The sequence below is a fragment of the Poecilia latipinna genome, unplaced genomic scaffold (genome assembly GCF_001443285.1).
Source record: "Poecilia latipinna isolate Pla-1442-1.1 unplaced genomic scaffold, P_latipinna-1.0 Scaffold4165, whole genome shotgun sequence".
NCBI lineage: Eukaryota > Metazoa > Chordata > Actinopteri > Cyprinodontiformes > Poeciliidae > Poecilia > Poecilia latipinna.
The window spans coordinates 13265-23325 of NW_015116781.1; the positions used below are offsets into that span (position 1 = coordinate 13265).

At 36.7% G+C, this 10061-nt stretch overlaps 1 protein-coding gene across 1 annotated transcript; it reads left to right on the forward strand.

Moving 5' to 3' along the window:
• Window positions 1-144: 144 nt before the first annotated feature.
• On the forward strand, window positions 145-9853 carry LOC106942292 (protein SZT2-like). The gene is made up of 6 exons (XM_015025539.1): window positions 145-330; window positions 2231-2337; window positions 2958-3168; window positions 7498-7668; window positions 7753-7984; window positions 9017-9853. Exons 1-6 carry the CDS (start codon window positions 240-242, stop codon window positions 9216-9218), a joined length of 1014 nt encoding a protein of 337 aa, XP_014881025.1. The 5' UTR covers window positions 145-239; the 3' UTR covers window positions 9219-9853.
• The last annotated feature ends 208 nt before the right edge of the window (window positions 9854-10061 follow it).

Consider the following 10061-nt stretch of genomic DNA (forward strand, 5'->3'; position numbering starts at 1 on the left):
TATATATATATATATATAAACACACACTTTTGTCATAGGACCCCCAAGAATTTAAAACTACTTTCACCCCTGAGTACGACAGAAAACACATGAGAAACACTGCATTAGTTCAACTATTTTTCATTATGTAAGACTTGATTGTAAGAAATACCATTGTTTGTTGATAGTTTGTGGAACCAGGACAAAGCTTAAATCACCATAACAACAATTTGGAAGACCAGCCGCATAAGAAGCAGGGAATGTCCATGGTGTCTGCTGATATGGGTCTTGTCAGCATGGTACGCCAGGGAATCCTCGCTCTTCAGCTCCTGCCCTCAAACTCCAGTGCAGGTAGGTTTGAATTAAGAATGCAGAATCAGAAATCCTATCTTTTCTTTATTCTTCTCTAACTGAGCTGATGAGTTTTCTTAAAAAGAGCAAAACATCTCTTCTTTTCAACATTTAAAAACCCACTGTGACTAAATTATAGAATATCATCATAACTCTGCACAGTAAAAAGAAAGTTAACCCAACTTAATTTAATTGTTTCAAATACACTTTTGAGAGTGCACTGTAAGAAGTGTTCTTTAAAAATACACCTTTTGGAGAATACTCTGAAGAGTGTATTTGAAACGGTTAAGTTCAGTGCTGCGTTCGTATCCTAAGTCTGATGTCATGACACAAACTTCACCAGGGACAGACCCTGTACCTGCTGTGGTGGTGCAGGAGTAGAGCACAACCCACATAAAGAAGCCTTAGTCGTACGGTGGCTGTCCTAGGTTCAATTCCAGCCTGATGACCTTTGCTGTGTCTTCACCCTCTTATTTATTAAGTTAAATCAACTTAAATTAAGTTGGATCAACTTAATTGAATTACTTGTTACCAATTGAAGCAATTCAATTGAGTTGGTTCAACTCTTGTTTTTTCAGTGTACAAGATCTTTGAAAAACTAAAATAACATTGAAGCATACATTTAAAATTATTTAAATTCAATTTGTATTTTAAGTATAATGTAAGTGAAAACATAATTTTAGATATTTTAGTTTTTTAGTTTGGAACAAATTAAAAGTTTGAGTTGACTTTCTGTAGAATTTAGTCAGAGATTTGAATTATTTATTAAAAAATAAATGATTTGAGTAAGATCATGTTATGTCATGTTAAACACACTTAATGAATTAAGTTATAAAAACTTGGTAAATTTAATTGGATAAACTTAATTAATTGAGTTGGATGACCATAATATATTGAGTTCTAGAAACATAATAAATTGAGTTGGTCAGGCATAGGATACGAAACTGGCATTGAACAACTGTTTCAAGTTAAGTCAGAGTAAAACGTTTCTTTTACTTAATTTCAGTTAGTTAGATTTATAACTTTTAAATTAATTGAACACAAAACAGTAAATTGTCATCACTAAATCAAATTAATTAAGTGAGATTAATGTAAATATGTCCATAAAATGAACTACATCCAAGAACTCTATTTAGAATGTGAAGTGCCTAGATTTCTCTGTGGGTTTTACCAGAACTGTTAAGTTGATTTCAGGTTGTTGGTCATCTTCAGTGACAAACAGAGGTTGACTCTGCTGTAGAGCTAGCCGATGAATAACATTATAACTTGGTGTGCACCAATTTATCGGCCGGTAGATTTATTGGCGATGATTTCCTTAATCATCAGGAGACTGGTGATTGGCTGATACTTGCATGTGAAGCTGATCTTATCCACCAATCTTTTCTACCTCTGCAAACGTCTAAAACTCAACCACCATCCTCTTTTGCTCTTCTGTAAAAGGTTTGACTGATAGAACAGTCCACCAGGTCATGTCTGCATGTTTGCGGTTAATAATAGTCACCCCACTGCTGCTAACTCAGTGACTTTCTTGCTATATTTAGCAACATTTCAGACAAAACAATTGGTATTGGTCAAAATCCGAAGTGGCAGGCCAGACTTTTTAAAGACTGTTGATCAGCCAGAAAACTGCAATCGGTGCATCCCTAATTATACCAATATTTTATGAATGCCATAAGACATTCACACTGTTGCGTTCCTGTTTATCATTATTCTTTATTATGTGAATGCTGCACAGGCATTTACACTCAATTTTTATGAGGATTTTGCATGTGTCACTGGTTATTTCATAGAGACCATTATTCAGCAATTAATTATAAACTGATTATTTGTTTACGTCCCCATTTTGCATCAACCTCTCACATACAGCACGACATGATAGAATTTGTCCTGTGTGTTTTAGGCATCATCATAATCACTGATGGGGTGACAAGTGTTCCTGATGTGGCTGTGTGTGAAACATTGCTGAACCAGCTCAGAAGTGGAACCATTGCTTGTTCCTTTGTTCAGGTATCTTTATTTAAATGTTTTAAAACTTGCTTTCTGTGTTCTTATATTGTAATAGATATATGTAGAACATATATCAATGTGTATGTATGACATACACAGTAAATGTAAAATTGCATTTAATTGAAAATAATAAGTTGACTTTAATCACTTTTCATCAAAATACTCACTTTCAGTATGCTACTTGGAACTTGTGGTTGAAAAGTCTCCAATTCTGTTTAAGCTGGATTAATTTAGAAAAAGTAGGTTTTTGATAACTAAGCTTTTTTCTGTGTTGGAAAGTACTTAGACTCAATAGTGAATGCAAGAGGAAGGACTCAGTCAAGAAAATGAGTTTATTTAAGTTACATGAACTTAATTTTTTTTTTTGTAGTACTTGATTTAGTACTGCTTAGTTAAAATAAGTTAGGTTTACTTACTAATCTTAAACACACTTTTCTTAATTTTCTTGAGTTTGCATATTTTTTGAAGTAAGGGTATTTTTTATTTCTACATCTGCCAGGAGTATGAATACTTTTGAGCTTAGCTGCAAATTAATAATACAGCTTTTGTTTCTACTTTTAAAAGTGACCCTGTAGCAGCATTTTAATAATTCCTTTTAACTTGTGTTTGTACCTTTCTAGGTTGGCGGTTCATACTCGTATGACTGCAGTTTTGGCTACATCCCAAACGTAGAACTGATGAAGTTCATATCTTTGGCCACCGTTGGGTCCTATTTGCCCAGTTGCCCTGAAGTTGACCAAAACAGCCAAGAGATGAATGCCTACCACAGGGCCTTCCTAACCTACACTTTCCTCAAGACCCCAGAGTCCATGAACTCTGAGTACTTCTGTGGTGAGATAATTAAACTTCTATGATGGCCACACTATCTGAGGCCAGATATTTTGTATCTTTTGTTTGTGATCAAGCTGACAGGGGAAGCAAGAACATTTTCTGTTTTTGCTACATCTATGTCCATGATTCTAAATGTTGCAAAGATTGAACCTTAAAGGTTGTCTTCAAATGCAGTTTTTCTGTAACTATGAAGGCTGATATGTTGGGACTAATCTAATTAATAAAAATCCAGATTGTGACTCTTATATTTATCCAAAAACCATCAGAAAATTATGTAGTGCCTGTTTACAACTAACCTTGTCTCAAGGCTCTTTACAAAATGAAAACGTTCAATTTATATACAGAAATATACCGACAATTTAATCCAATCATATAGATGTTGTGCAACTGGGATTGCATTATTGTTTGGCTTATGTAATTCGTTACTAATAAGATTATTAACAGAGTGGAAGTTTCTTTTGGCAGAAAAAATTAAAAGCAATTGGGACACCATTCCAGATAATCTGCAATCATTAGCCAAACAAGTCAGTCACTCATAAAGAAGTAAATTCAACTGGACAGCAAACATTATACACATATACCAGAATGAGTACACAGCAACTTTTTTCTAACTTATGAGAATTAGATTAACCTTACAGTCAAAATAGATGTTTGATATCAGGAAGATGTTTCCACAGACAGCTAATCACTTTTCTCTCAAGTTTATAAAGGAGTTGTAATGTCAGCAAGATGGCTTCCAGCACCAATAATGCTAGAAAATGCAGTTCGATCAGTCTGCTTCAGAAAATGGGATTATCATTTCCTCCTTAGCTTTCAAGAGTGGGGTACTGGTCACAGTCTTTGGAGCTCTAATTGGTTAGATTTATCTGAAGCCAAGCTAACTATAAGTTCAATACATTGAACCGGATGAAGGAGATTATTTGGAATTATATTTAACCAACTTCTGGAAACTATATTTCCAGAAGTAGAGGACTATAAGTAAATCGGTGTTAATTTGCACACTGGGCTGGAGATGCAATTGTTAAGCTGGGCAAACTGGACAGAGGTTTTCGAAGAACCTTAGGAAGGTCAACAATAGGGCAGGCTATGTGTAACTACATAATATCTGATGACAACTGTAAATTACCATATTTTCTGCAGTATAAGGCGCACCGGATTATAAGGCGCACCTTCAATGAATGGCCTATTTTAAAACTTTTTTCATATATAAGGCGCACCGCATTATAAGGCGCATAGAATAGACGCTACAGTAGAGGCTGGAGTTGCGTTATGCATCCACTAGATGGAGCTGCACTAAAGTGAATGTCAACAAAACAGTCTGACTCTGGTCAGTGAGGAGAGCCTTCCGCAACTGGGTCGGGGTGTGGCCGGACGATGGTCACCCTTCTCCGTTTGCGCACAGCATGTTCGTGGAGAACGTGGTGCTAAATGACCTGCAGATGACCTGATTCTAGACGGTCGGTAGGTAGATAGGTCAGTCAAACTTTATTAACAAACCAGTGTTCTGACAACTATCCCAGCATGCACTGCGTGCTTCTTCTTCTACAGGTGAAAATGAAGTCGGCTGCTTACCGTAGTTGCTAGACCTGTTGTGGGTCAATATTGGTCCTTAAATAAGGTCACCAGATTATAAGGCGCACTGTTGGCTTTTGAGGAAATTTAATGTTTTTAGGTGTGCCTTATAGTGCGGAAAATACGGTAACCTATAAATTCAGATCCAATTACCAAGTGATTTTCATAAAATAATACCCAAAAAGTTCTTATCTTTTGTTACTATCCATCAATACCTGCCTGATAAGGTTAAAGTATTAAAAAGATAATAGATAAGGGAAAATACATCACAGGTGTTTTTGAGCAACAAGGCACTACATAAATACATAATAATAAGCACTTTGCTCCAATATGAGTTTATTAGCAAAACAGTTAAATTTTTCAGTAAAAGATGAAATGATGAAAATAAATGACCAGAAAGTTAGAGTAAAAATATACAAATAAGAATAGAACCAGTAACTTATAAAACAATGTAATGATATTCCAGTTCAGTATGAACAGTGAATTCTGAAAACCAGGTTTATTTAAGAAAAATTTACTGTATAGATGATTCTGAAATACTTTTCAAATCGGATTGGGTTGCATGAAAATATGTTGTGGATTACTCACACAGCAACACCAAAATATTTAAGAATAAAACGCAAAATAACTCCGAATGATGAGCAGTAATATCACCGTTCACTATGAATATGAACAACCCTTGTCATCATTATTGGCACCTCTTCATGTTTTGCATAACTGAGTGAATATCTTCAGAAATAAATGGAAATGTTCAAAATGTTTATCAACAGGATCTTTCAGTTGGACGTCCAAAGTAATCTAAGACAATTGCCATTTCAACATAGATATTTTAATTCCAAAGGACAAAACAGAAAACCAGCATGTGGACTAATATTGACACTTCTCCTTAATATTTGGTTGCACAGCCTTTGGCAGCAATGAAAAGCCTCCAAACATTTCTTATATACATATAAGCTTCTTCCACTTCTCAGGTGGTACTTTCTCCCACACTTCTTTTACAATATGCTCAAGCTCTTGTACATTTGCAGGGTTCCTTTCTCCAATGGCAGATTTCAGCTCCACCCAAAGATTTTCAACTGGATTGAGATCAGGACTCATAGCTGGCCATTTTAAAACAGTCAATTTTTCCCTTTCAACCATGCCTACGTGCTTTTTGAGGTGTGCTTTGGGTCGTTATCTTGCTGGAGGACCCAGGATCTTCACCTCAAACCAAGTTTCCTTACATTGGGCAAGACATTTCGCTCTAGAATTGCATGATGATCTTCTGATTTCATGATGCCTGTGATACGGTCAAGGCCTCCAGTACCAGATGCCGCAAAGCAGCCCCACAGTATTACAGATCCTTCACTATGCTTGACAGTTGGCATAGTGTTTTTTTTTCTTTAAAGATTTCATTGTGCCGTCTGTAAACATACCGTTTGTGTGAATTACCGAAAAGCTCCACATTAGTTTCATCTGTCCATCAAATATTGTCCCAGAAGGCTTGAGGTTTGTCCAGGTTCTCTTTTGTGAAGGTCAAGCGTTCTTTTTTATGTCTTTTCTTCAGCAATGGGGTCTTCGTTGGCCTCCGCCCATAAAGCCCCACTTTTAGTGTGCGGCGTGTGGCACTTGTTAAACAATCACACCAGACTGCTCCAGGTTGGTCTTCAGGTCTTTAGTTGTTAGACGTGGTGTTTTCTCCACCATTCGCACCAACCGTCGAAGACTTCTGTCATCAATTTTTCTCTTCCCCCCACATCCAGGGAGGTTCTTGACCATTCAATGCCTGGAAAACTTCTTAACATTATGCACTGTTGAAACAGGGACACCAAGGTCTTTGGAGATGGCTTTATACTCTTTGGAGGTCTTGTGCTTGCAAATAATAGTATTTGTGGTGTCTTCAGACAGCTCCTTTTTCTTTGCCATTGTCACATATGAAGATGGACTAACAGATGACTTTTAAAGCACCAACATGATCATTCATTGGTTAATTGATGTCACATGGGTGGAGGCAGTTCATCACAGGTGATCCTTATTTGTGATTTGCAAAAGGTGACCCAAATTGGGTTTCCATACTGATTTACAGCTAAGGGTGCCAATGCCATTGACATGGTAAACATGATGTTTTTCTATGTTTTACTCATAATGTTTATCTTTTTAAATGGTTTTTATAATTTGCTGTTTTCAATCAAAACAGCAAATTAAAGCTATCTGAATTGCAATGTTGTTTCACTTGATGAATTTGCTTCAGTTAATATTCTGAACTTAAACTTTGTGGGTGCCAGTGACGGTGAGCAGGTATGCTTAAGGTTCAAGATTTGCTTTGAAAATTTTTTAAATGAGACCAAATTAGCTCTAAAATTATTAAGATTTGTTTAAGACTAAATTAAGAATAATTAGTTTGTATTCAAACTAATTGTTTGAACACAAACAGTTCACAGTTGCATTGTGAACTGTTTTGCAGTTCACAATGCAAAACAGAAGTGCAGATAAAATTTTGAGAAAGTTTACTTGTGTAACTTTTTTCAGAAAAAGAAGTCAAATGAAATGCTATCGAACTGTTTTTATTGGTAGTTTTTTTTAAATCACACTATTTATACGATTAGAATTAAGTAAAAAAATGAAAAAATAAATAAAATGTAAATAAAAAAGAGTGAAAAAAAATGTATCTTTGGTGTGCAAATGAGCTGATGATGCATGTCATCCTGCACTGACACTAGTTTGTAGGATTTCTTAATACCGATGATAAGTAATCCTACAAAATTGTTGATGTTGTAGTTTCCCAGGACAAACTGTTCAATGAGCACCTAGTGTCAGCCAGTGGTAATCCAGCCCTGGTCATGCGGAGGAAAAAGCACACAGAGAAAGAAGTCCATGCACATTTAATAAGTGTGGTTTCAGTGCGACTGAGAGAAGGCTACACCATCAGAGACATCAGCCTCACCAAAGGTAAAGGTCTCTTTTCAGTAGTGACATTTAAAAGACTTGAGGTCTGACCAACATGTTCAGAGTATATCCTGTTGTTTCCTGTAGGAGGGACCCAGCTGGAAGTGAAGTTGGCTTTGCTGTGGAAACATAACATGCATATTGAGTACCTAGCAGCTGCCACTTGGCCTTTGGACTCGTCCAACAGAAGCACTAAGGTGGAGGTGACAATGGAAGGCAGCTATGACATCCTGCATGATATCAGCTGCACACAGCGGAAGCCCATCACCAGTCCATACCGCACTTCTGTCATCCGGCGCTTCTGGAACACACTTCAGAGGTAGTGTTTCTCAAGGTTTCTACTCAGACGTTACATAGCAGTGTTTCTCAAACTTTTTCAGGCTGAGGATCACTTAACCCATTTAACAAACAGTCACGGACCACCTAACCTGAAATTGCCCCCACGATAACACATCTTTATATATAATGCAACCTGAAATGAAAATATTAATCTCTTAACTCACATATTGTTGTTTTCTTTGATCATCTTAATGAGAAGAGTGGTGCTGTTTGGTAAATGTGACTGGCCACAACAAAGCCATGAACACGTCTACTTGGGCATTTTGAGTTATTCACTGATTCTGATAGTGTGGAGTCTAAGCTTTCCAATGATGTCAAACACACAGAAATGAAAGAAATTGTTCTTTACTACGAAGTGTTATGTGCATTAATGACATTTAGGGCTATTTGTGATTTAGAAGCACAATTACAGAAAAATAGACTTTTTAACAGAAATCATTTTCTGTTTTTCTGCACCATTAAAATAATTAACCAATTTCTATCATTTGTATTTATTTATTGTATTTTTTATTTAGTTTAATATTTTTTGATTAAACAAAAAGTAACAATTGCTGTTGACCTGAAAGCGGAGCATTCAGATGAACAGTAAAACTTTGCTGGTTTTACAACTTTGCTGGCTGTTCTGACTAACTGGAGCGATTCCTACCGCTCACCGCGTAGAGCCGTTCAAAGGAATCCAGTCGCTAATGACACATCAACACTCTCAGCAGCTATGACTTAGCTTCCTCTGATCTTATAATATTCCTGAAGTTGTTTTCTTTCCACTGGTATCTGCAGCTTTTCTTTTCAGTAATCTGGTTTTAAGCCAGTTTTCCATCATTTTCTTTAAGACAATCCTTTGGTAAGCTAGCTATAGCGTCGCACATTGAGCTCATGGCACATAAATGGTTGTTTACATGCAGTACCTTGTGGACCACTGGGGGCTGCCCGCGGACCAAAGTTTGAGAAAGACTGCACGGGTGTTATTTTTGAAATGGGTGAAATGTATTTCATTGATGTGTGTCTTTCCCAGCATCAACCAAACTGATCAGATGTTGGTGCATCTCCAGTCATTCAATTCAATCCCCGAGAACTACAGGATTCCAGAGAGCACCAAAAACGGAGTCCCTTTATTCTACATCCCTCCTGGCTCTACAACTCCGGTACGGTGGAATACACTTCCCAGGACACTCCATCCTGCATGTTTTTTATGTTTCAAAATGTGTTTACATTGATGGTTACATTCACTTAAAATGTCTGCTGAATTTGATGACAAGTTGCTAAGGGAGTGTATTCTCAGGTGGGCCCCAAAAAATAGCACAGAGAAAATTTTACCAGTATGTTTGAGACTGTATTGGTCTAACAAATGTATTTAATGGCAATCCACCTGACCAACCTGTTTATGCCAATTTAGGAGATTATGAACATAAAATGTGTGTTTTGTAAAATCCTATGGTTCACTGGATTTAAAAAAAAGGCTTGTTAAAGGATTCCTTCCATTAAAAAAAAACTGCTTTGAGATGATAATTAGGTGGCTATACACACATGGACAAAGTTGTTGATACCTCTGTTGATGACCGAAAAAGCCACAATGGTCAATGAAATAACTTGAAACTGACAAAATTAATAAAAAAGAACAATGTACAGCAAATTAACCAATGGAAATCAGACATTGCTTTTGAAATGTGTTTTAACAGAAACATTTTAAAAATATACTAATGTGGGGTGCTGTGGTGGTACAGGGGCAAAGCACAACCCTGTGCCTTAGTTCTTGTGCCTGTGCCGCATATCTTCCCTCTCTCTCATTACTGTCAAACTACTTTTGGGGGATCCGGGCCTGCCAAATCTTGGAAAAGTCTAGAATTCCACCCCCCTCCCCCCCATAAAAAATATCATAAAAGAAACCTTTGTATTTAAACAATATCAATATGAAAAGATGAAAAAAAAACAAAGAATGAAGTAAATCCGCCATTCTTCAAAGAAAAAAATAAGGATGAATTTGTAGGTCCACCCCCGCCATTGTTAGAACAAGTGTGGGAAGAGCAGCATCAGCACTGAGAGCCGCTAAAGTGAGGGGC